This window comes from Schistocerca americana, chromosome 7, assembly GCF_021461395.2.
Source record: "Schistocerca americana isolate TAMUIC-IGC-003095 chromosome 7, iqSchAmer2.1, whole genome shotgun sequence".
In the NCBI taxonomy this organism is placed as follows: domain Eukaryota; kingdom Metazoa; phylum Arthropoda; class Insecta; order Orthoptera; family Acrididae; genus Schistocerca; species Schistocerca americana.
In genome coordinates, this window is record NC_060125.1 from 553,334,732 (window position 1) to 553,362,043 (window position 27,312).

General features: G+C 46.0%; 1 protein-coding gene across 3 annotated transcripts in view; it reads right to left on the reverse strand.

Moving 5' to 3' along the window:
• LOC124621799 (zinc transporter 1) overlaps window positions 1–27,312 on the reverse strand; it is a 338,684-nt gene that overhangs the window by 78,887 nt on the left and 232,485 nt on the right. For all 3 annotated transcript variants that reach the window (XM_047147236.1, XM_047147234.1, XM_047147235.1), the window contains exons 3-4: window positions 19,792–19,905; window positions 7,147–7,420 (exon numbers count right to left, since the gene is read on the reverse strand). In XM_047147236.1, the coding sequence (XP_047003192.1) occupies window positions 7,147–7,420; window positions 19,792–19,905 (388 nt within the window). The remainder of the gene's footprint in view (window positions 1–7,146; window positions 7,421–19,791; window positions 19,906–27,312) is intronic.

Here is a 27,312-nt window from a genome sequence, read left to right on the forward strand (position 1 = left end):
ACAATCATACTATCTCTCTACCATTACACTGCCGAACAGCGCGCGGGAAAAACGAACGCCTAAACCTTTCGTTCGAGCTCTGATTTCTCTTATTTTATTCTGTTGATAATTCCTACGTATGTAGGCTGGGCTCAACAAAATATTTTCGCATTCGGAAGAGAAAGTTGGTGACTGAAATTTCGTAAATAGATCTCGCCGCGGCGAAAAACGTCTTTGCTTTAATGACTTCCATCCCAACTCGCGTATCATATCTGCCACACACTCTACCCTATTACGTGATAATACAAAACGAGCTGCCCTTTTTTGCACCCTTTCGATGTCCTCCGTCAATCCCACCTGGTAAAGATCCCACACCACGCAGCAATATTCTAACAGAGGACGAACGAGTGTAGTGTAAGCTGTCTCTTTAGTGGACTTGTTGCATCTTCTAAGTGTCCTGCCAATGAAACGCAACCTTTGGCTCGCCTTCCCCCAATATTATCTATGTGGTCTTTCCAACTGAAGTTGTTCGTAATTTTAACACCCAGGTACTTAGTTGAATTGACAGACTTGAGATTTGTACTATTTATCGAACAATCGAATTCCAACGGATTTCTTTTGGAACTCATGTGAATCACCTCACACTTTTCGTTATTTAGCGTCAACTGCCACCTGCCACACCATTCAGCAATCTTTTCTAAATCGCTTTGCAACTGATACTGGTCTTCGGATGACCTTACTAGACGGTAAATTACAGCATCATCTGCGAACAACGTAAGAGAACTGCTCAGATTGTCACCCAGGTCATTTATATAGATCAGGAACAGCAGAGGTCCCAGGACGCTTCCCTGAGGAACACCTGATATCACTTCAGTTTTACTCGATGATTTGCCGTCTTCCACAGCATAATACTGCTCCCACCAGCCTGCGTCCGTGGGGTGCTGCACGTTTCGGTCCGTCGTTCACCACCATGACGGCGTTTGTGGAGATGACCATCGACCTAGTGTAGCAAAAACGTGATTCACCTGAAGAGCCGACACGGTTCCTTTGATCAACAGTCGAACTTCGATGGTCCCGTGCCCACTGCAACCGTAATTGACGATGTCGCTGGGTCAACATCTGAACACGTTGGGGTGGTCTGCTGCGGATCTCCATATTCAACAGCTTACGACGAACGGCGTGCTCCGAAATACTTGTGCGTGCACCAGCATTATGCTTTTTCGGCAGAGACGCCTCATCTCACCATCTATCCTACTTTTCAGAACAGACGAACCTCCGTACCCCACATTTGGTGAAGAGTCGTGGACGTCCAACCGTTTAACCATTAGTTTCACTGCCCTACCTCTTTCCGTAAATGCTCACGAGAGTAGCAAGTGAACATTCGATCAGCTTCGCCATTTCCGAGGTACTCGTTCACAGGCTCTGCGTAACAATAATGTCCATTGTCAGAGTCGCTTATCTCAATGTATTTCCCCGTTTGCAGCCCATACCCCCCGTCTGTGTCTGCTCCCCTTACACACTTTCGTTACCGCGTCACGTGCACGCAACGCCCCCAGGCGGCATACAAAGTCGCAGTGGGCAGTGGTCACGATGGTTTGGCTGATCAGTGCACATTTCCTGTATGAATGCATGACCATTGCGAATGTTGTGTGTATAAAATCAGTGATTGATTCAAGAAAATTTGGGTGCCAGAATGCATCTCTTCAACCGTACAACCCTCCCCACCCCCTCCTCCACCCTCCCAACCATAAAAGTGACAGGTTTCGATTTTTGAAAACTTGTGATTAAAAGTACAGTAAGAAATAATTTTTTTTTTTTTTTACAAAACACTGTTCTGAAATTCAGGTTCTTAAAACATAATACCTTATAATAAAAAAAAAAAAACCATAAAATTTAATACGAACAACAGGCGCCACCATTTGTCCCCACAGCACTGCCATTTTGCTCCTAGTTGTACTCTATACGTATTGGTACAAGACGGTAGTCTTTGTGACTATGACGTCATGTTTCCAACTGCTGATAGATGCAACGTTCAAACAGTAGCATGTAGCTGAAGATATACATAATTCCTGGCCTATCAGGGTCATGCACAATTCCGACTTCCAGAAGAATTAGGAAAAAACAAAACACGATTTGACTTCAGACACGGAGTCAGATGTTTAATAAGTGCTTTAAATATTATTTGTCTTCTGATCATATTTAAGGTCACATTCATTACTACAAATAAGCAAGACATTGGAACACTAACGCCTCTATGATACGCCTTCATAAAACGTTAATTCCGTGAGCCATCTGTACCATATAGTAGCTGACTGGCGCGCGGCAATACAACATGGAGAGAAAGACAGGGCCCCATCTGTCCCCTCGTCGCCCTGCGGCTGCCTCTCCTCCCCACACAGCTATGGAGACGTAATATTCCTGTCAGAGTTTGTCGTTCGTAACTTTCGTAACAGTGAGAGGAAAATAGGTCACAAGTTTTATATATACAGGAGATAAATAAGCTTCTAAATGTAAAATATAACCAACCGAATAAAATACATCTACTACATTTTTACACTTTTTATAATTTAACCGCTACAAAGCTACATTTTCTTGTTGCAAGCCCCTAAGCTGAGCAGATATACAATGAAAACAAGTGCACAGGAGATAAAATGAGTAGGCTCGCATAAATTTTGAAGTGGAAGAGCAGCAAGGTTGTGAAAGTAGTGTGTAAATAAATAAATGGATCATTTGCAGTGTGTTTGTATTTGCAGCTCGTAAATTAAATAAGCAGTGTCTACGTTACTAGGCAAAATCGACATTTATTAACAAGTGACTACATGCAAAAGTTGAAATAAAATGATATTATTGTATGTTAGCATCGACGTAGGGATGAGAAAATCCGGCCAGTTATAACCACTACCGGTACTTAAGTTTTGAATAACCAGAAATTTTCGGTATTTGTTTGGTCTCTGTTGTAACAGGTGTTTTTATTTTTTACTAATAACCAGGCATAAAACAGGAATATCAGTTAGCCATAGCAGCGGTTCTAAGATTTTTAGTTGCTAAATAAAGCTTTTTTGAAGAAAGAGTCATTATATATATAATTTGAAGGGTAAACTTTTAAGTTGTTTTCTTCATTATAGGTGTGACATGTATTTCCACGTATGTTCGTTAGATGGTATCATAATGAATATGGAGCTGAGAAGGCTTTATGCGTCAAGAACTTGAGAAAACAAAGACTGTAACGGATGACCAACGAAAATTTAGGATGAAGTACGTGAGAACAGCACCAGCCAGAAAGGCAGTCTACTGATGGCATATAAAGTTCCTTGAAACTCCATGTTTGTGTGACAAGAAAAGAAGAGGTCGGCCAGGTGCGAATGGAAATGACATTGAACAAGGGAGAGAATCTTTCACAATGAGTCCGCCAAAGTGTCTACGCAGAGCATCCCGTGAGTTGGACATGTCAGCAATGACTGCGTGGCGTGTTTTGCGTAAAAACTAGAAACATGAGACCATACAGACTACAGTTAGTTCAAAAATTATACCCTAAAGACAACGGCTCGAGTTTTTCTGTGCATTGCAAATCGAAGATGATGGTTTTGTGAATACGGTAATTTTGTCGGCGAGACAACATTTCGTACGAATGGGAAAATAAACAGGCACAGTTGTAGGATTTGGGTGAACAGAAAACCCGTCTAACATTGTTGAAAGCGAGCGAGATTCTACGAAGGGCATGGATTTCTGTGCCGTGTCTGACAAGAAACTTTACGGGCCTTCCTCCTTTGAAGAACAAACTGTTCATGGGGGGTCGTTCTTTCAGATATTACAGAACCGGTTAATGCCTTTGTTGCAAACAGAAACAGAGAAATGTGTCCTTCAGTTAGATGGTGCACTCCCACATTTTCATCGTGATTTAGGGCATATCCGAACAAATTGGCCATGGTAGAGCAACAGACAAATGTGTGTTAAAGTGGCCTCCTAGGTCCCTGGATATTACTCCTTGTGATTTCTTTTTATTGAGTTATGTAAGGGCCCTTGTTTGTGTCCCTCCTCTTCCAGGTGATGATGAGGAATTGAAAAGGAGAATTAAACAAGCAACAGCCACAATCTCTGAACACGTGTTGGCCTATGTGTGGCAAGAGTTCTATTATCGCGTGGACGTTTGTGGGATCACACATGGTCCCCACATTCAGTGTATGTGAAGTGAAAGTTGCTGAAGAAACTTACAAGCTCACTTTTTGAAATGTGTATTGTTATTTTGTAATGCTACTCATTCGGCTACAATAAAGTTTAGAAAGTGCTCCCGGACATTTGAAATACGCTGTACATGTACTGACAAAGGCAAATTATTACAATTTCAGAAAAAAATTGAAGATTTATTAGAGAGAAATAGCTTCACAAATTGAGCAAGTCAATGAAGCGTTTGTCTGCCTCCGGCCCTCGTGCAAGCAGTTATTCGGATTGGCATTGATTGACAAAATTGTTTGATGTCCCGCTGAGGGGATATCGTGCCAAAGTCTGTCAAACTGGCTCGTCGGAGCGTCAAAATCCAGAGTTGGAGGTCTCTGCCCATAATGCCCAGAACATACTCAGTTGGTAAGAAATATGGCGACATTGCTGGTCGATACAGGATTTGGCAAGCACAAACACAAGGAGTAGAAAAACTTGCCACGTGCGGGCAGGCATCATCTTGCTGAAATGTTAGCCCAGGATGGCTTACCACTAAGAGCGACGAAACGGGGCGTAGAATGTCGTTGGCGCACCGCCGTGCTGGAAGGAGCCCGCGGATGACAGCCACTGAGGGGGGGGGGGGGGGGTCCTGCTGTAAAAAGAAACGCCGCGCCAGACCACCGCTCTCGCTTTCCGGGCCAATTGGCAGCCGCCAGGCTGGGATGCCAGCGCTGTCCGGGGCATATCCAGACACGTCTTCGACCTAGAATCTCATCGACCGGGGTAGAACTGTCTTCAGTGATGAGTTCCGCTTCGAACTGAGCCCCCCCGATGACCAGTGGAGGCGCCAACAGCGCAGACATTTCATATACATCTCGCGGCCGTCAGTTTTGAATAGGGCCAGATGATTCAGTGCCTAATGGGCTGAATGTGCACTACTGGCCATTAAAATTGCTGCATCAAGAAGAAATGCAGATGATAAACGGGTATACATTGGACAATTATATTACACTAGAACTGACATGTGATTACATTTTCACGCAATTTGGGTGCATAGATCTTGAGAAATCAGTACCCAGAACAACCACCTCTCGCCGTAACAACGGCCTTGATACGCCTGGGCATTGACTCAAACAGAGCTTGGATAGCGTGTACAGGTACAGCTGCCCATGCAGCTTCAACACGATACCACAGTTCATCAAGAGTAGTGACTGGCGTATTGTGACGAGCCAGTTGCTCGGCCACCATTGACCAGACGTTTTCAACTGGTGAGAGATCTGGAGAATGTGCTGGCCAGGGCAGCAGTCGAACATTTTGTGTATCCAGAGAGGCCCGTACAGGACCTGCAACATGCGGTCGTGCATTATCCTGCTGAAATGTAGGGTTTCGCAGGGATCGAATGAAGGATAGAGCCACGGGTCGTAACACATCTCAAATGTAACGTCCACTGTTCAAAGCGCCGTCAATGTGAAGAAGAGGTGACCGAGATGTGTAATCAATGGCATCCCGTACCATCCCACCGGGTGATATGCCAGTATGGCGATGACGAATACACGCTTCCAATGTGAGTTCACCGCGATGTCGCCAAACACGGATACGACTATCATGATGCTGTAAACAGAACCTGGATTAATCCGAAAAAAAAATGACGTTTTGCCATTCGTGCACCCAGGTTCGTCGTCGAGTACACCATCGCAGGCGCTCCTGTCTGTGATGCAGCATCAAGGGTAACCGCAGCCGTGGTCTCCGAGCTGATAGTCCATGCTGCTGCAAACTTCGTCGAACTGTTCGTGCAGATGGTTGTTGTCTTGCAAACGTCCCCATCTGTTGACTCAGGGATCGAGACGTGGGTGCACGATCCACTACAGCCGTGCGGATAAGATGCCTGTCATGTCCACTGCTAGTGATACGAGACCGTTGGGATCCAGCACGGCGTTCCGTATTACCCTCCTCAACCCAGCGATTCCATATTCTGCAAACAGTCATTGGATCTCGACCAAGACGAGCAGCAATGTCGCGGAACGATGAACTGCAATCGCGATAGGCTACAATCCGACCTTTTATCGGTCGTGGGTAACGTGATGGTACGCATTTCTCCTCCTTACACAAGGCATCACAACAACGTTTCACCAGGCAACGCCGGTCAACTGGTGTTTGTGTATGAGAAATTGGTTGGAAACTTTCCTCATGTCAGCACGTTGTAGGTGTCGCCACCGGCGCCAACCTTGTGTGAATGCTCTGAAAAGCTAATCATTTGCATATCGCAGCAACTTCTTCCTCCTTCTTCCTCTCGGTTAAATTTGTAGCACGTCATCTTCGTGGTGTAGTAATTTTAGTGGCCAGTAGTGTATTTCGCAGTGACTGCCTTTCTCCATTGGTATTGGGAGTTGCGTTGCCCAAGCAATTCGTGTAAAGTTTTGCTAAAAATAACACAGGGTACGTACACAACTTACACTTACGACAGGCAACACGATAACCCACGTTAAGTACCCATTACGCAGTTCCGATATTTATTCAAGATAATCGTAAAGCTTTTTTACAATTTTAAAAGAACAAGCTGACTGCCGAACGATTCTCCAGCCGTCAATATGCACTGCGCGAAAGGATCTCGAAGATAATACGAGAAGTAAGGGTTAATACGGAGGCGTATAGACAGTCGCTTTTCCCTCGCTCTGTATGGGAGTGGAAGAAGAAAGGAAACAACTGGTAGTGGTACAAGGTACCCTCCGCCACGCACCGTGCTATGGCTTGCGCTATATATGCAGAACTAATGAAAACTGGAGAATTTTATCTTTAGCTAGCAGTGGGAGCAGCAAGAAAACAGCCGCCGTGGGGTAAGCACGTGCGTACGTTTACGCACGCAGTCGTGAAGTATCCAACCCAAATGTATGTGTGTACGCAGACGGTGCGCAGCATTGACGAGGGCCAGAGAGAGAGAGAGAGAGAGAGAGAGAGAGAGAGAGAGAGAGAGAGAGTGAGCGCTAGGAGATGAGGCGAGGCGAGGCCGCGTACCGCCGATGAGCAGGTAGCAGAGGCCGTTGAGCAGCAGGCCCGCGGCGCCCATGGCGAGCACCAGAAGCGGGTGGTGCATCTCATCCTGGTGGCCGATGTGCACCAGCGTCTGCACCGCCTCCACCACCAGCGAGAAGCAGAAGGACGCGAGCAGCACGCACACCACCAGCTGCGCCAGCACGTCGATGCGCGCCCAGCCGAACGTGTTCTTCAGCCGGCGCTGCCCGCGGGCGCTCGCTCGCTGCAGCCGCCGCTGCTCCTCCACCTGTGTACACTGCGGGCCGTTAACACTTTAGCACCCGGCAGGACAGCTGGTGTTGCTTATCGGTACCGACAGTGCTATACCGCCAGTTGTCATATGTGTGTTTCGGGACAACGTTACCCCACCGTCAAATGCTATAAAACAAGTGAACAAACAATAAATCGCAGAACTGAACATTAGCGTCCTGCACTATGACATACATTAAAGCTTCTTTGCCGCGGGGCTCCGTAAGAAGCAAACACATAGCAACAAACACGCGCTGCCAAACGTAAAACTCTCCTTGGAACATCTCATGTTTGCTATAGGTACGTGTTACGCCTAACCAGGTGGCAACCAACATTACACCCGAGGGAAGCATGCACGCACCTGACAGGGGCCAGAATCACTGTGGGCAGACGCAATACGGCCACGGCGAACACCCGCCCGGCCACCAGACGGCAGTCCAGTGACAAAAGTGGCATTCCTCGTAATGTCGATCCAGACCACCTCTCTCCCGACGTAGTGCTGCAGCTCGACGTGTGGTCGCAAGTCCCCAGCAGGAATATGCTGCCACTATAGCCGTGCATAATTGCAAAACTGTGGCCGGTGCAGCATTTTGTGCACGAACTGACTTCTCCATTACGTCCCATAAATGTTAGACGGGATTCGTGGCGGGTGATCTGGGTGGCCAAATCATTCGCTCGATTTCGCCAGCGTGATCTCCAAACCAATCGCGAACGACTGTAGCCCAGTGACATGGCGCATTGTCATCCACGAAAGTCCATCGTTGTTTGGGAATATTAAGTCCATAAATGGCTTCAAATGGTCTCCAAGTACGCGAACATAACCATTTCCGATCAATGATCGGTTCAGTTGGACCAGAGGACCGAGTCCATTCCATACAAAAAACAGCCAAAATCATTACAGAGGCACCACCCGCTTGCACAGTGTCTTGTTGACAACTTAGGTCCACGGTTTCGTGAGGTCTGCGTAATACTCTAACCCTACCATCAGCTCTTACCAACTGAAATCGGGACTAGTCTGACTAGGTCACAGTTTACCAGTCGTCTAGGGTCCAACCGATATGGTCACGAGCCCAGGAGACAAGCTGCAAGCGCGCTGTTAGCAAAGGCATTCGAGTGGGTCGTTCGCTGCCACAGCCCGTAACGCCAAATTTCGCCGCAGCATCCTAACGGATACGTTCGTCATACGTCCAACATTGATTTCTGCTGTTAATTCAAGCAGTGTTGCTTGTCTGCTAGCACTGACAACTCTACGCAAACGCCAGTGCTCTCGGTCGTTAATCGGAGGCCGTCCGACACAGAGTTGTCGTTGGTGAGAGGCAATGCCTGAAATGTGGTATTCTCGACACGCTTTTGACTGTGCATTTCGGAATATTGAAACACGTATGTATGCAGGGTATTCAGTACCAGCGATGGCGAGCCATGACAGAATCTCTGACCAGAGAGTTATTTATCGTTGCTAGTCTGCGCTTGACCGCGCGAGAGTTCAGTTCAGTTGGAGAGTAGTAGCGCGTGCGAGATGATTCAGTTGCGAGAAAGTAGTTGTACGTAGCGAGTCGCGAGAGCATGTAGTTCGTTCGTGCTAGCAGCGCGTGCGAGACAGTCGGAGCTGTGTGTGAGGAGTCGGCGGGAGTCGACATGGGCCTCTGGTCAAGATTCAGGACGAGGTATATTTTTTAAATAAGGTAATGAAGCAGCATTGCGCTCATCTGATAATGTAATGCATCTTAAGTGTAATTAATTTGTTCAAGAATCGCCCCAACAATAATTTTGTTTTCAAAGCAATTTTTTTTAAGAAAACCATCATTTGAATTGAAAGAACATTTCCCATGCATTTCCTTAAAGAAAAAATTCACTTAAATTCAAAGAATATTTGCGATGCATTTCCTCCAAGCTATGGCGAAGAATAAGAGCAGAATTTAGACGTGCAGTTTTACTGAGGTAAGAATTTCAGTTTAATTAGTGAACAGGGCCTAAGATCGACATTTCGGTTTATTTGCGTTTTCATTGTCACCGAGATTTCATTTTCATTGAATTGTCTTACATTTTTGTGGGCAGATTACACTTGGCTCAGATTGCAAGTTCTCACATTTATTGTCATTGACGAACATTATTTGCTGGGAGGTTACACTTAGTTCTATGTCCATTAGCATTTGAATAAGAATACTTTAACAATTTTCTCTGAGGAGGTTACAATATTGAATTCTCTATTTCCGAAATGAAATGTCCCGTGCGTCTATTTACAATTGCCATTCCATGTCCAAACTCTGTCAAGTCCTGTCGTGCTTCCATAATCACGTCGGAAACCTTTTCACATGAATCATCCGAGTACAAATGACAGTTCCGCCAAAGCGCTGCCCTTTTATGGCCCGTGTACACCACACTGCCGCCTTGTGTTTACGTGCATATCGCTGTCCCACGCTTTCTGTCACCTCACTGCATTATTCTCCGCAGCCCTCGTGATGAAAACAGTGCCTAAAGCAGCCTGGCGACCGGAGTGGCCTTCCAGGGCCAGACGCCGAATCCAGTCGCATTCCATCAGTCAGGAGCCGCCGCAACTACGTGTAAGGCTCTCTTGCCATTGTTGCTTCCCCGGACTTGACTGTGCTTCACTACGCTGGAACCCTGAAACTGAATTGCCCTGAGACAAACTCGTTTTGTGTGTAAGTTCGGACTGTCCCGTCAGGACTTCAACTCTGGCTAGCGTAGTGCATTGTGTATTTACTAGTTAGTCATAGCTTCTAGCAGTATTTGTTTTCTTCCTAAAGGTATTCAGTCAATCTTTATGGTCATCAGTTCTTCCACAAGCAGTAACTTTTTCGTTCAGTCTTTCGCCTCTATAAATATTATTGTTCTTTCACTACTTGAGAAGAGACTTTCTTTTCAATACTGTTTCTTCATTATTCAAGAAGTAATTGTCTTTGTCAAGTGATTAATGCTCACATTGTACTAAAACAAACATCGAAGATGACACATTCCCTCTTGTTACATGAACTTTGTTCTGCAGAACGTACGAGAACATGTCCGCATGTTATACTCTCGAATCATAGTTGGAAATAAAAGACAGCGGCTCTCACCTACCAAAAGATAGTACTTTCCGGAAATACGTATCTCTCAACTCCGAACGATGATACAGCCAGTCATAAAATCGATGAACATAATATCTCAAATCCTAGTAAATTCTAAAAAAAGACAATCCTACACCTACGCTTCAATGTGTACAGCAACGTAGAATGGCCAACAGAAAACGCAACGCCGCTAATTCGAATAAGTTGGTGGCTGCTTCCCACGGAGGGAACCAATGAAGTGGGCCCTGCAGTGTCCCTTTGATACTTCTGTCTTCTCATTTAACACGCTGACGCATTCCTTCATTTTGCAACTGTGCCTTTAAGCACAACACACCAACCCGAGGTGATCTGAGAAGAGTTTTATGTTTGACAGTCCACGGTTGCTGCTGTCTTTTACTTTGGACGGTGGCTTATAGCACTGACGCTTTAAGGTACGTTAAACTGCTGAACGATGTATGGCTGTCAGTAGGCGTAATATTGCGATTTATTGATTGGTTTCCTTGTTTTATAGCATTTGCCGATGGGATAAAGTAGTCCAGAAACATTTTGTGCTAAAAATATCACACATTTGACAATTCCACTCTTTAGAATGACAAGTTCCAGCTGACAAAATCGAAGAAAATGAGTTGCTAGTGTGACAAGTGTCTATCTGAGTACTGCTACATTGGGAACGTACTCGTATTCCAATCTGTGGAGAAATAGTCGAGTTACAAGAATGCAGAAGTTCCAAGGGATGTCCCTGTTTGTTTCGTTGGGATGACAATTTTGTTATTGTATTACTTTGTCTTGTAAATAATGATAAATAAAGTCGAATATTAGTGTAATTATTAGTTTTCATTAATCATATCTTATCATTCTAACAAACATTAGAATTTGAATGGAAAATGTCTACCATGCAAGTCTTTAATTTTTTCAAGTAAAAAAAACGAAAAGCTAATTTTTTGTTATAAATTAACTGGAGAAACAAGCGCAAAGGTAATGACACATGAAAATGCACGAGATGCTTGAGTAGCACGATCAGGTATCAATTCCTTGTAGTTTTCAGAGGTTGTTTGCTGCAACAGTTTTAAAAAGAATGATCTATGGGAAAGGCTAATGCAGTTACGGTGCACTTTAATCGTAATGTTTTTTGTAAATGTTTTTTACAGTTCGTTGTGACAAGTATCGACCAGTACCTTATCAAAAAATTACTAAAGTTGGTGGAGAGAGAAACGAATAATGAGTTAATGAAAATTTGACATCAGTTTACCAGACATGAATGGAATATCGGTTGACACATTGTCATTCCAAAGGGTTGACTTGTTGGCGTTAACATTCACAGTACCGATTCATGAGACAGTTGTACAATGGCTTCAAAACAGGTAAAATGGTACTTAATTTACGTGTATGGTGTAGTAGGAGGAATAAATGATTTAATTTGTAGGAGTTTGGGGATGTACGTGGTGCGAAACTTAGGCCGCAGAGCTGCCAGAAGCTGCAGCTACAGTGGCACTAATACAACTGGCTCAAATATGTCCCATCGTTCGACAGTCATGGTGGCTGGCGAGTAGTAGCGAACGAGTCTCTCGGCAACCCATAACCAGATATCAGTGGGTGAAACATTTGGAGAACTTGCTGGGCAGGGTAACAGTGGAGGAAATCCCTCTGTATCAGGGTAGTTCAAGAATGCACAGCAACATGCTCATTGTGTTACGATGTCAAAAGACAAGTTGATGGAGACGTCAAAGACACAGCACAACCACCATCCTTAATACATCAGAAATGTAAATGCTGCTGTCCAAATTAGCAGCCAACGTAACTAGAAGGGATCCTCTTGGGTACTCAGTGGCACCTCATATCGTCACGCCAGGTGCTGTGCCCGTATCACGATGAGGAACACAGCCTGACAGCGTTCGTCCTTCCCGAACTCTCCACACATGGACACATCCATACACAGGAGTGGGGTTCAGCTGATAAGACGACTTGCGCCATTCCTACGTCCTGCTGTCGCTGGGCGCACCACTCTCTCCTGCTGCAGCAAGAAAAGTCGCAACAGTGGTCACGATGGCATCCTAGATTTTGTTACGCTTTTCGCGTAGACACTTGTCTCGCTGCGAACAAGCCTTTTTCCTGACTGGATGCACATTACGTGATAGCAATGGCAGTATGACCTTGCACAGCTATCTGACAAATATGTCTTTTCTGTCAGGTGGTGGTGGTGGTTAGTGTTTAACGTCCCGCCGACAACGGGGTCTTTTTTTCTTTTTTTTTTTTTGGTGGGGTTTAAGGGCGCTCAACTACTGAGGTCATTAGCGCCCAACAACGGGGTCATTAGAGACGGAGCAGAAGCTCGGGTTAGCGAAGGATTGGGAAGGAAATCGGCCGTACCCTTTCGAAGGAACCATCCCGGCATTTGCCTGAAACGATTTAGGGAAGTCACGGAAAACCTAAATCAGGATGGCTGGAGACGGGATTGAACCGTCGTCCTCCCGAATGCGAGTCCAGTGTGCTAACCACTGCGCCATCTCGCTCGGTTTTTCTGTCAGGCTCTAGTCATGTTTGGCTGTTTATATCCTGCAAAACCTTAAGTATTGCCTTCCAGAGCCCAGAAATTCCATAGCTGCGTGACAGTCATGGGACCCAAATCAACGCAAGCACCAATATTGCTGAGCGATCACATACGGTCTCACGCCACCTGTGTCATCCCGCACCACTGTGTGAATACTAGCTGGAGCCATGTTACCAAACCACTGTCCCATTGGTGGGCTGGAGTTAATACTGCAACACACACAGCTGCTTTTGTGGTGGTGCTGTACCTGGGAAGCAAGGGCTGATGACGAGTGATGTCATGTCTTTTGAGTAATGAATCTCGGTTCTGCACTATCTCAGTTGATCACCATCTGCAAGCATAGTGCCATGGCACCATAAAGATCAGGTGCCGATGGCATCATGCATAACTTATTTATCGTGCGCCGTGTATTGAGCTGAACCCCTACAGTGCAGACGAGTAAGAGCTTTGTAACCCGGGAACTCCGCAGACAGACCAGCAGAGGGTGCCACCAGGCAGTGTACACAGCGACGATAGAGGTCGTTGGCAAACTGCACCTCTTCCTGCATCCGCCACATCCCATGTCTAAAATAGGCTCACAAGCATCCGTCCACAAGGTAGCTACTTAGGCTGGTGCACGAGCTCTGGGGAGCAGTTTCGTCGCAGCAAGCAACCTGAAGATCGCAATCGACTTCTGGACAGGACACTGCCGCCTCAGCTAGGACTAAGTACTCATTGAGACTCGATATAATTTTATTGTTGTGACGCTAGCTCACTATGTGTCTACAACCTGCACTCTTGTGACCATTATGTATATTCCCATGCAGGGGAGGCATTTTAAATTAAAGTCCATTGTCCAGTTGATGGTAGCCCATATTCGCAACTGCAAATACGTCTCATGTGTTTGATAAATGCTCTAGTCGCCGCAGTACTTCTGAACACAGGGACTGCAATATCATACACTCCTGGAAATTGAAATAAGAACACCGTGAATTCATTGTCCCAGGAAGGGGAAACTTTATTGACACATTCCTGGGGTCAGATACATCACATGATCACACTGACAGAACCACAGGCACATAGACACAGGCAACAGAGCATGCACAATGTCGGCACTAGTACAGTGTATATCCACCTTTCGCAGCAATGCAGGCTGCTATTCTCCCATGGAGACGATCGTAGAGATGCTGGATGTAGTCCTGTGGAACGGCTTGCCATGCCATTTCCACCTGGCGCCTCAGTTGGACCAGCGTTCGTGCTGGACGTGCAGACCGCGTGAGACGACGCTTCATCCAGTCCTAAACATGCTCAATGGGGGACAGATCCGGAGATATTGCTGGCCAGGGTAGTTGACTTACATCTTCTAGAGCACGTTGGGTGGCACGGGATACATGCGGACATGCATTGTCCTGTTGGAACAGCAAGTTCCCTTGCCGGTCTAGGAATGGTAGAACGATGGGTTCGATGACGGTTTGGATGTACCGTGCACTATTCAGTGTCCCCTCGACGATCACCAGTAGTGTACGGCCAGTGTAGGAGATCGCTTCCCACACCATGATGCCGGGTGTCGGCCCTGTGTGCCTCGGTCGTATGCAGTCCTGATTGTGGCGCTCACCTGCACAGCGCCAAACACGCATACGACCATCATTGGCACCAAGGCAGAAGCGACTCTCATCGCTGAAGACGACACGTCTCCATTCGTCCTTCCATTCACGCCTGTCGCGACACCACTGGAGGCGGGCTGCACGATGTTGGGGCGTGAGTGGAAGACGGCCTAACGGTGTGCGGGACCGTAGCCCAGCTTCATGGAGACGGTTGCGAATGGTCCTCGCCGATACCCCAGGAGCAACAGTGTCCCTAATTTGCTGGGAAGTGGCGGTGCGGTCCCCTACGGCACTGCGTAGGATCCTACGGTCTTGGCGTGCATCCGTGCGTCGCTGCGGTCCGGTCCCAGGTCGACGGGCACGTGCACCTTCCGCCGACCACTGGCGACAACATCGATGTACTGTGGAGATCTCACGCCCCACGTGTTGAGCAATTCGGCGGTACGTCCACCCGGCCTCCCGCATGCCCACTATACGCCCTCGCTCAAAGTCCGTCAACTGCACATACGGTTCACGTCCACGCTGTCGCGGCATGCTACCAGTGTTAAAGACTGCGATGGAGCTCCGTATGCTACGGAAAACTGGCTGACACTGACGGCGGCGGTGCACAAATGCTGCGCAGCTAGCGCCATTCGACGGCCAACACCGCGGTTCCTGGTGTGTCCGCTGTGCCGTGCGTGTGATCATTGCTTGTACAGCCCTCTCGCAGTGTCCGGAGCAAGTATGGTGGGTCTGACACACCGGTGTCAATGTGTTCTTTTTTCCATTTCCAGGAGTGTATTATATATTTCATTACTGTTGGCTGGCAATACTTCTTCAGCCAAGTACACCATAAGAGTAGTCAAGTGTATTTTTCTTGACAGAATCTTTGATTTGTACTTCGGTTTTCTGCCGGAAGTGGGAAACTTAGTTTTACGTTAACCTAAAATTATTAGGACTTGAAGACTCTACTCATTAAAAAGTGTGTGACTACAGAAACTTAAGTCACTGTTTTTAGCGTAAAGCTCTTAAGACTAAGATTGTGTTTACTGAAGCGTGTGTAACTCTGAAGTATCATTTAACTTCTTTATTTACCTCGCGATCCTGGAACTATAAGTGGGTCCTGTTTTTGCGAACCATCATTTATTTTGTTTCACTTACTGAAGGATTAGCATCCATTTCGTTTCAATTATTGGAAAACCATCCTTCCTTTTGTTCCATTGTGGAGAATATTTTTGTGGATATTCTGTTCAATAAACTTTTTTATCTCCTATACCTGGAATGTTCACTTGAAAGCGTCGGTTACGAACGCATCAAATAGTGGTGTTAGGGTGAGAGGACTTATTCTGCCAGCCAGCGTTAAAGAGAGAAATACCGTGTTATTCCTAGAGACACGACATGGGGTATCACTGGTCACGTCCGGTCTTGTTGCGGAACTCTGATAGCACAACAATACTTTACAGACATCCTGGTCCTTATGTGTAAATTCTCATGAGACAGATACTGGCATCGTCTATCAGCAGTACGACGCTTGTCGACAGAAGCCACGTCTCTGAACTACTCTCATCACGCTGAGGAACTGCCTTGGACACTAAAATCCACCGCTCTCTGCGCAACACATCTTTTGTGGGGCCTGCTTTGATGTCGACTCCTTCCCAGCGTCAGTATCTGGGATATCGAGTGCCAGTTACAACAGTTGACCCACAACTTACCTCATAAGATGAAATAACATCTGCACGACACTATTCTCTACCGAATCAGAACATGCATCTACGCACCAAGAACTTGTAACGCGCTACTCACAAGGGACCAGCAGTGTCTTGGTACTTCCAATTTTTTCATGCAACTTGGTTTTATATTCACTGAAATGAAAGCGCATAACCTCTCAATGCGTGGAATTTCATTTCTTTTGACCTCCTAGATCCTTAACGTTTTTGGTTAGTAAGTGTACATTGCAAGCCGTTAAAGCGCAAAACAGTGAATTAGTTTGTGCAAGTGCTACCACGACACAAGCTCAGAACACTTCCACTGCTGTTAAATCCTCAAGAAAGCTACAGGCACTGACAAAAATCGCCAACGCCATTCCATGATTTAAATGGAGGACATACTGGATTCTTGAGGTTAACTAATTGTTTGGGTGTTGAATGTGTCAGTTTTGTGATACATCATAACCAAATGGAATGAGTGGGTTTTACTGGCTATTAAATTAATTCGGAATTAAATTTGGATGAATGATTACCATTCCAAGTACTATTAAACGATAGTTGGTTTTATTACATAACTGAGTCTGTGCACTATTGAACTACACGTCAGTGAATAAAAATTCTTCTCTGGGACGGAGAGACAGACACAAAAGAAACTCTTCAGGTAGTTTTCAAATTATTAAGCTTCCACATCCACCAGCCTTTCGTTTTAAAGTTAAGCTTCGATATCTGTCAGTCTCCTTTGTTTTGAACTGTAATGGATTATTTGCAGCTGATTTCACATACTGTGATGGTGTCTTTCTCTCCCATCGTCGTCGTCATCAGTTCAATCACTTGGTGATGTGACCTCTCAGTCGGTGTGCAAAACAGAATCCCACGAGGTTCATCCATTTCTGTTGCCGATTAAACCAGCTGTATTTCTTAAATCTCTAGCCCATCTGTTTGGTGGTCTTCCCCCAACTTTTAGGTAAATTGGCCTCCAAGGTAAGATTTCTTTTGAGCCTCTGTCTTCCTTTCTTCGAGTGACATGAATATTCCACTGCCATTTCAAGGTATTTACTCTTTCCATTATGTCACTAACCTACTACGAGCTTTCTAACAATGAACTCCATGTGCATGTGTCTGAGATGTAAGGTATATTACTGGTAGTATAATTGGTCAAAAACTGTTTTTTTCAAATAGGGTACATCTTACTCTTGAAAACTTGAGGGTATCTTCAGTAAGCTTGTCAGCTGAGTTTAATTCGTCGAAATACTCCTGGTTTTAAGTCTCCCTAAGTTGATCCACGTACACGTATCCTGTGACATTTTGCAATTGTGTGCTTCCAATACGTGTTTTTCCCCTCATGTGTCCATGCATTCAATCATTCTGACAATCTTGTCATACTTCTTTTGTAGATCATACCACGTAATTTACATCTACTCCCTCCCCCGTCTCGTCTCAGTTGGGGAAGGGTTGACAGTGCCCATGTTGGCGCTTTTCTGTCTATCCGTGCCAGAAACCGAAGAGCAAATTCAGAACACTGCTGTGTATGATGAGGTCTCAGCTGCTGCACTGTCTGGATCTCGTTGACCGTGGAGTGGAACATTCTCGTGACGCCGCACGAGCGCTAGCGCTGCCCGGGACACGCGCTGCGTGGGCGGTCACAGCAGAGGCAACCTCGTCGGTAGCTTGCACTGGGGTAGGGCGCCTTCCTCTTCCAGGTGCCACATCCAGCCCGTGTTTTTCAATTTCATTATCATCTTCTTTAAACCGTTTAATGACATCCAGCCTCTTCTCAGACTTTTCAGTCGGCTGTACTATCTCAATGCAGCTCTGTAATAGCCGATGCTCACACAAAACAGTTTCACTGTCAGTGGACGGCCTCTCTTCTCCATAGTTATACTCTTGACTCACATTATAGCTTGTCAGATGACAGTTTGAATGTCATGCCGTCGTACACTGTACAGCGCCAGATTTGCACGGCGTGGCCACAGCTGGAACGAATTTGTTTTTCCAGAGTAAATTGGATCCACAATAACGCATTAATGTATCCACCAAGTTTGCTGTCATATGATAGTTATTACAGCCGACACCGTACCTCTGTGAGTAGTTACACGTTAATTACAATCAACTAATATTCGTAGAAGTAGGGAAGATATAAAATGTAGACTGGCAATGGCAAGGAAAGCGTTTCTGAAGAAGAGAAATTTGTTAACATCGAGCATTGATTTAAGTGTCAGGAAGCCGTTTCTGAAAGTATTTGTATGGAGTGTGGCCATGCATGGAAGTGAAACATGGACGATAAATAGTTTAGACAAGAAGACAATAGAAGCTTTTGAAATGTGGTGCTACAGAAGAATGCTGAAGATTAGATCACATAACTAATGAGGAGGTACTGAATAGAATAGGGGAGAGGAGGAGTTTGTGGCACAATTTGACTAGAAGAAGGGACCGGTTGGTAGGACATGTTCTGAGGCATCAAGGGATCACAAATTTAGCACTGGAGGGCAGCGTGGAGGGTAAAAATCGTAGAGGGAGACCAAGAGATGAATACACTAAGCAGATTCAGAAGGATGTAGGTTGCAGTAGGTACTGGGAGATGAAGAAGCTTGCACAGGATAGAGTAGCATGGAGAGCTGCATCAAACCAGTCTCTGGACTGAAGACCACAACAACAACAATAACAACAACAACAATATTTAAATGTTACCTACTATTCTGGAAGCATCTGTCTGGAGGGTAGTCTTGTATGGAAGTGAAATGAGGGCAATAAGCAGTAGACACGAAAAGGGTAGAAGCCTTTGGAAAGCGGGGCTCCAAGCAGAATGGTGGAGATTGATCGGGCAGATCGAATAACAAATGAAAAGTACCAAATCTTAATTTATGGCACACTTTGGTCAGATGCGTCCCAACGCATCATGGTTGGAGGGACGGGGGGTGGGGGGGGAAAGGGGTAAAAAATTCAAAGGGAGACCCAAACAAAACTGCAGTACGTAGATTCTACTAGAAGTAGGTTGCAGCAGTTAGAGATGAAGCAGCCTAGCTCAAGATAGAGTAGTATGGGGAACTGCTCGAAAGCAGTCTTCAGGCTGAAGACTGTAACAACATCAAAAAAGCAACAAGAAATAATGTACTTAATTCCATAGCCCCATTTGCTGCTTCCCATTTGTTAAGTGCGCTGCCTGGTTACTGAAACAAATGAGCTCAGGATAAGGAAGTGTTGCATCTTATTGGGCGGGGATGGTTTTGCACACGCACAGGATGATGGTGGCTGAAGTAGTGGCCACTTTGGCCCAGGCGGTTAGCCTCACCATTGCCACGCACACACGCATGCATGCGCAGGAGGTCCACGGAGATAGTGGTGGTGGCTGAAGTAGCGGCCGCGCCGCCACAGAGGGTTTGGCGTGCGCACACACACACACACACACACACACACACACACACACACACACACACACACACACACACACACACACTGGCGGCTCCAGTAGAGGCCGCGGCCCAGAGGGTCTGCCTTACCGCCTCCCCAGGAGGTGGGCCGCCGCCGACGCCGCCATCACCCTTGGCGTCCTCCATCTCCACCTGCCCCTCCACCTCCTCCTCTTGGTCGTGCTCGTGCTCCTCGCTGCTGTACTGAAACCCAACAACGCCACAGAATCAGCTGTGTGCAACAAAATCAAGCGTACAAATCTCACAAAGCGATAGAACACAGTGCAACATTTTTTGTCTAGCCGTTTCCATCTCGTATCCAGAACTTGCGAAGCTGTAGAAATTTATCATAGGGAAGAAAGGGAGAGGGGGATAATATCCCAAATTTGACATTTTTTTTGTCAATGAGTTACTGAGTCATTGAGTTTGTAAACTTGTGTCGCGTATTTATTGCGAGAGCGAAATTTTACGAGGTATTTTCAGTAAGTAATGAAATACATTTATCTTTCTCTGCTAATTTCATTTCAGAATTTTTCATGTAACATCGTGGGATGTTCCCGCTTCAGCCCCTATAGTTTATGAAGTTCTGATGGTTGTCGGCGCTACACAAAGTCTTCAAAATGACATTTATAACAGAGGTGCTCGAATGGTTGAAATGGCTCTGAGCACTATGGGACTTAACATCTGAGGTCATCAGTCCCCTAGAACTCAGAACTACTTCAATCTAACTAACCTAAGGACATCACAAACACCCATCCCCGAGGCAGGATTCGAACCTGCGACCGTAGCGGTCGCGCGGTTCCAGACTGAAGCGCCTAGACCGCTCGGCCACACCGGCCAGCGCTTTACATTGTTTTAACAAATATCGCCTATAACGCTTTCCTTGATATGGAGATTAAGACATGCGCGGAAAAACAGGCTAACCCTCAAACGTAAAAGACGAGAGATAAATGTTGCCATCTGTTGATGGGTACAGGAACTATCAAAATTTACATTAGTCTTACGCCTAAATACCACTCAGGGATGAGACCAATGCAAATTTTGATAGCTCCCATACTGAGCAACAGATAGCAACATTTATCTCTAAGCTTTTATATTTGAGAGTGTAATCTCACTCTCCCACACATCACCATTAGTGTTCTCATTCCTTCCATAAATTTTGAAAACTTCAGGAGGAGTAAGATTACAAAAGAACTTTGTTACCTATCTTGATTATGTCGTTGTTGTTGTTGTTGTTGGCTCAAAATCTTGTTGTGTCTAGGAGTACATTCTTGTTGCTGAAAATTCTGATTTGACATTGCAGTCTCTTGAAGATGAAATAACTGACGAAGAATTGCCTGTGCTACGAATATCTTTTTATTTTATCCCATTCTTCTAAATCGCACCGACTTTATAACATCCACATTCAAAAAGCCAATAGTTACATTGTTGGTCACAAACTTATAAAAACGTCTACTTCCATCTGAAGCATGCCCACTATTACTTACATTCTGCAGTATTCACATTATTCCAAAGAGCCTGCAAAGCAAAAGAGCCTGCAAAGCAAAAGAGCCTGCAAAGCAAAAGAGCCTGCAAAGCAAAAGAGCCTGCAAAGCAAAAGAGCCTGCAAAGCAAAAGAGCCTGCAAAGCAAAAGAGCCTGCAAAGCAAAAGAGCCTGCAAAGCAAAAGAGCCTGCAAAGCAAAAGAGCCTGCAAAGCAAAAGAGCCTGCAAAGCCAAAGAGCCAACAAAGCCAAAGAGCTAACAAAGCCAAAGAGCTAACAAAGCCAAAGAGCTAACAAAGCCAAAGAGCTAACAAAGCCAAAGAGCTAACAAAGCCAAAGAGCTAACAAAGCCAAAGAGCTAACAAAGCCAAAGAGCTAACAAAGCCAAAGAGCTAACAAAGCCAAAGAGCTAACAAAGCCAAAGAGCTAACAAAGCCAAAGAGCTAACAAAGCCAAAGAGCTAACAAAGCAAAAGAGCTAACAAAGCAAAAGAGCTAACAAAGCAAAAGAGCTAACAAAGCAAAAGAGCTAACAAAGCAAAAGAGCTAACAAAGCAAAAGAGCTAACAAAGCAAAAGAGCTAACAAAGCAAAAGAGCTAACAAAGCAAAAGAGCTAACAAAGCAAAAGAACTAACAAAGCAAAAGAACTAACAAAACAAAAGAGCTTACAAAAGAAAAGGTGAATCATCGTTAAAATATATTATTTTATAAATTAATCCAGAAACAAATTTAATAATTAGCATTAGATTGTGCAATTAATAATATGAATTTTAAGTATGCAAGAAATTTTGTAATTTCAATTATTTTTGGAAGAAGAGTAATTGCAACTGTTTGTATCGATTGTAACAGAGTCATTCCTTTTTTTATACGTTCTAGCCTGAAATCTAATACACCATATACAAAATCAGATGAATTTTTTTAATGAAACAGCTGAGATAATTTTAACCTGTGCAAGAACCGATAGTATACAGGGTGTCGATTATCTCTATAAAAAAAGGTAATGTTAGAGGAGGATGATTCATTATAAGGGTTATCCCCTTTTTCTGCGCATGTCTTCATATACTCTCGTATCAGACCGTGCAGGCCGCTAAGTAAAATAGCGGAACAGCCAGACTGCAAAGACTGACTTTGAAGTCAGTGATAATGTGGCTCACTATGTGCTGTTTTTTTTTACTGCCCTGTTCTACTTTCCTTTTACGTTCACACACTGTGTGCTCAGTCTATTTTTTTCAACCCGTTCATATACGCCAGGTACCCAATCTCAGCTACAGTGAGTGTCAGGTTCCACCACTAAGCAGTATGTAGATTAGACTTCCCCATCCAGTCTGCCGCAACGTTATACTGTGTGTTCTGGCCTGTGAAGTGTAAACGACGGTAAAATCTGGAATAGTGTACCGACCGACAAACCGGATTTGTGTATGCGCTTTGGCCAACTGTGGGGCCGGTGGGCAGTACCACTCGACAGCCGAATCCTCCACCACTTCACTTCACTCGACCCCCACCACTACTTCACGCAATAAAATGTGCCGTGTGTAGTGCTGTAGTGCCAACAGCCTGACGAAAGTTCGTCTTGCGTCAGTGTGCGCGGGGTTCAATACTGTTTTCATTCCAGGATTGTTAGATGCTGCTGTTTCATCATGTCCACGAAAGGTGTTCACGATTTGTTTGAAGAACGTTTTTGAACATACAAGCGACTGATTTGGCCAACCAGATCGCTCATCAATCCCGAAAGGTCGAGTTCAGACTCACTGCAAACCTTAATATAGTCAATTATATTGGAAACACTTGGCCATTTTTGCTTGCGTTGCCATTGTCTTTCTATATGCTGTTCGAAAACTGAGCTAAGCAAAAGAAATTAGGGTAACTGCTGGTAATGCTGTTCAAATAGTTTCAATTAAGTGTCCACGAAGTATATTTTGTTTTGCGTAAGCGATAAATAGCTGTTGCCTGTCCGCAGCTCGTGGTCTTGCGGAAGCGTTCTCGCTTCCGGCGCACGGGGTCCCGGGTTCTATTCCCAGCGGGGCCAGGGATTTTCTCTGCCCCCTGATGACTGGGTGTTGTGTGTTCTTCATCATCATTGACTCGCAAGTCGCCGAAGTGGCGTCAACTAACCCCGCATGGGGCCTCCCGGCCAACAATGCCATACGATCATATCATTTCATTTTTCAGTTGTTGCCTATTTTCTTTTTCTCTGGCATGAGCAACAGAGCCTTACTGTAAAGTATCATCGTCACTTAATGTGGTCCTTAGTGGTTGGTACCGAACTGAGATATACTGAGGTGACAAGTCACGGTGTGCCTCCTGGCATGGTGCCAGACCTCACTCTGCCCGGCACAGTGCAGCAGCTCGACGTGGTGTGGGCTCAGTCGTTGGAAATCTGCTGCAAAAGTACTGAGCCACGCTGCTTCTATAGCCGTCCACAATAGAGAAGGTGTTGCCGTTTCAGGAATTTCTGCACGAGCTAACCTCTCGATTACGTCCCATAAATATTCGACAGGATTGATGAGCGATCTGGTTGGCCAAATCAGTCGCTCGTACAGTCAAGAATGTTCTTTAAACAAATCGTGGGCAATTGCGGCCCGATGACATGGCGCATTGTCATCCATAAAAATTCCACCGTCGTCTGGGAACACGAATGGCTGCACGTTGTCTCCAAGTATCCGAATATAGTCAGGACCCAGTCCACTCTATGTAAACACAGCCTGCACATTAAAGGCGGGTCCACACTGAGCGCGCCGTGCCGCGCTGCTGCACCCCGCACACAGCTGTAACAGAGAGGAATGCGCCGTCGGCGCCCCGCCGAGCCGCTCCGAGGCGGGCACTGTGTTCCAGTTGGAGCGCGCGCACGGTCTGAAGATGGAGCGAGCGCATGCCCGTCTAAACTGAGCGCGCGCAAAAGGCGGGTCCACACTGAGCGCGCCGTGCCGCGCCGCGCTGCGCAAAACGGCTGTGCGCGGCTCTGCGCGCTCAGTGTGGACGGCGAACCGCGCTGCGCCGCGCAGTTTTCCGGCTGTTGTCGGTACATCAAAGGAAGTGGCGCGTTTGCGCGCGCTCAGTTTAGACGGGGCTTCGCTCGCTCCATCTTCAGGCGATGCGCGCGCTCCAACTGGAACACAGTGCGCGCCTCGGAACGGCGCGGCGGGGCGCGGAAGGCGGGAGCTGTTACAGCTGTGCGCGGGGTGCAGCAGCGCGGCGCAGCACGGCGCGGCGCGCTCAGTGTGGACCCGCCTAAACGCTCGACTTCCTTTGATGTACCGACAACAGTGGGAAAACTGCGCGGCGAGGCACGACGCGGCGCAGCGCGGTTCGCCGTCCACACTGAGCGCGCAGAGCCGTTTTGCGCAGCGCGGCGCGGCACGGCGCGCTCAGTGTGGACCCGCCTTATTACGGAGCCGCCACCAGCTTGCGCAGTGTCTCGTTGACAACTTGGGTCAGTGGCTTCGTGGGGTCTGCGCCACACTCGAACCCTTCTGTCGGGAATGGTGCGACCAGGTCACGGTTTTCCAGTCGTCCAGCGTCCAACCGATACGGTCACGAGTCCACGAGAGGCGTGTAGCTCCAACTAACAATCTGCGTTCGAAGTCTGTTAATTCGCGTCGTGCGACCACAATCACGTCGCAAGCCTTTCCACCAAGTCACCCTGAGGCGTAGCGCCATATACCGATCCTGCCTTGGAGGTTGTTAAGTGGGAGACGTGTCTCAGAGCTGGATAGTGACAGATGGTGACGCGAGATTGGACGCGCACGTAGTTTATCGGTTGATAAGCCGATAGAGGACAATATTGGATAGGGGGACTGTGATTTTAGTTTCGATTGTGTCCACTAGAATGCACTAAGTGATAGTGTTTTTCATAAACTGTTTGTATGTTTTGTGTGTATGAAAAATGTTATAAATGTGTTTTTGCAGTATGAATGATGCGTGAGTGTGGTTTAAGGTTAATATGAAGATAATTGTTTAACGAGCTGTGTAGTAGGATTTATTGTGGGAACATTTCGAAGAAGTATGGATATGGACAAAGGGGATTTTTGTAGAATAGATTTGTAAAGTAATGGTAAAGGGAAAGTTAATTCAGGTATAGATAACAATAGTAAATAACTTTATGCATAAGCAAAAGTTCAGCATATTAGAAAATTACGTCGGTAAAAGTGCAGTCGTTATGTTTACTATTTTGCAATTGGTTATTGGTGAAAAGCGCGGTTGACGCGGGAGAATGTGGTTTTGCTGTTGGCTGTTGAGTAAACTTACCAATGGTAAAGCAATATTCTTCGCGCGTCTTTCTCGGCTGGTAGAGAAGAGTATTCTAGAGAAGAGTGGGAGCCTAGCCATGAAATAGTTCGGACGTATGGCCGGTTTGGCCGAGCGGTTCTAGGCGCTGCAGTCTGGAACCGCGCGACCACTACAGTCGCAGGTTCGAATCCTGCCTCGGGCATGGATGTATGTAATGTCCTTAGGTTAGTTAGGTTTAAGTAGTTCTAAATTCTAGGGGACTTATAACCTCAGCAGTTAAGTCCCATAGTGCTCAGTCATTTTTTTAGTTCGGACGTATGTAGTAGTAGTTCCGGTGAAAACGATAAGTTGCCGGATCTATCAGTGCTTCATACATCAAAAGTGTGGTAAAGTGTTGGCATAATTATTCCGATGGGATCCTCCAAGGCAGGATCGGTATATGGCGCTACGCCTCAGGGTGACTAAGTGGAAAGGTAGATTAGTGACTTCAATTGCAGCCTGGTTCACGTCGAAGTACAGTAGGTTTCGCTCGGCTTTCCTACTTTCCTGCTGAGAATGTTCACAGGTAGGTGCAGGTTCGTCGTAAAGGGACGGAAAAAACCGCGCCGCCGCAACCCGAGTACAAATGTCGTCTCTACCGATGAACCGCCCTTTTATACCTCGTCTACGTGCATACCGCTGTCCCGCGACTTGTCACCCGAGTGTGATCTTGTTTAAGAGTATTTGAGAGTGGGACCCCTGGGCAGGAGGCCGCTCGCACGCGGGTCGGCGCTGCAGGCGCGCCTCGGCTCGCCGCCGCGTGTCCTTGTGGCCGCAGGAAGCGCCCTGATGGGATAAACGGCGAGGGCCGCTGCACAGCACACGGCCGTGATAGAGCCGTGCGCCGTGCGCCGTGTCCCAGCCCGACCTGCTCCCACACGCGTCACCGTCACGTTTTACACACCGTCAATCTCTATTCACTCAGAATTGCTAATTAGTGCTCACAGGAGGAGTCGGGACAGGTTCCATCAGACTGGACAAAAGCAGTAATCACACCAATCTTTAAACATGGAAAGAGAAAAGATTGTAACAACTACAAAGGTATCTCTTTAATCAGCGTTGTGGGTAAAATCTTCTCAGGTATTGTTGAAAGGAAAGCGCGAGTATTAGTTGAAGACAAATTGGATGAAAATCAGTGTGGGTTGAGGCCTCTTAGAGGTTGTCAGGACCATATCTTTAGCTTACGGCAGATAATGGAGAAGTGTTACGAGTGGAACAGGGAATTGTATCTGTGCTTTATAGATCTAGAAAAGGCCTATGACCAGGTTCCTAGGAGGAAGTTATTGTCTGTCCTACGAGATTATGGAATAGGAGGCAAACTTTTGCGAGCAATTAAAGGTCTTTACATGGATAGTCAGGCAGGAGTTAGAGTTGACGGTAAATTGAGTTCATGGTTCAGAGTAGTTTCAGGGGTAAGACAAGGCTGCAACCTGTCTCCACTGTTGTTCATATTATTTATGGATCATATGTTGAAAACAATAGACTGGCTGGGTGAGATTAAGATATGTGAACACAAAATAAGCAGTCTCGCATATGCGGATGACTTAGTTGTGATGGTAGATTCGATTGGAAGTTTGCAAAGTAGTATTTCAGAGCTAGATCAGAAATGTAAGGACTATGGTATGAAGATTAGCATCTCCAAAACGAAAGTAATGTCAGTGGGAAAGAGATATAAACGGATTGAGTGCCAAATAGGAGGAACAAAGTTAGAAAAGGTGGACGGTTTCAAGTACTTAGGATGCATATTCTCACAGGATGGCAACATAGTGAAAGAACTGGAAGCGAGGTGTAGCAAAGCTAATGCAGTGAGTGCTCAGCTACGATCTACTCTCTTCTGCAAGAAGAAAGACAGTACCAAGACTA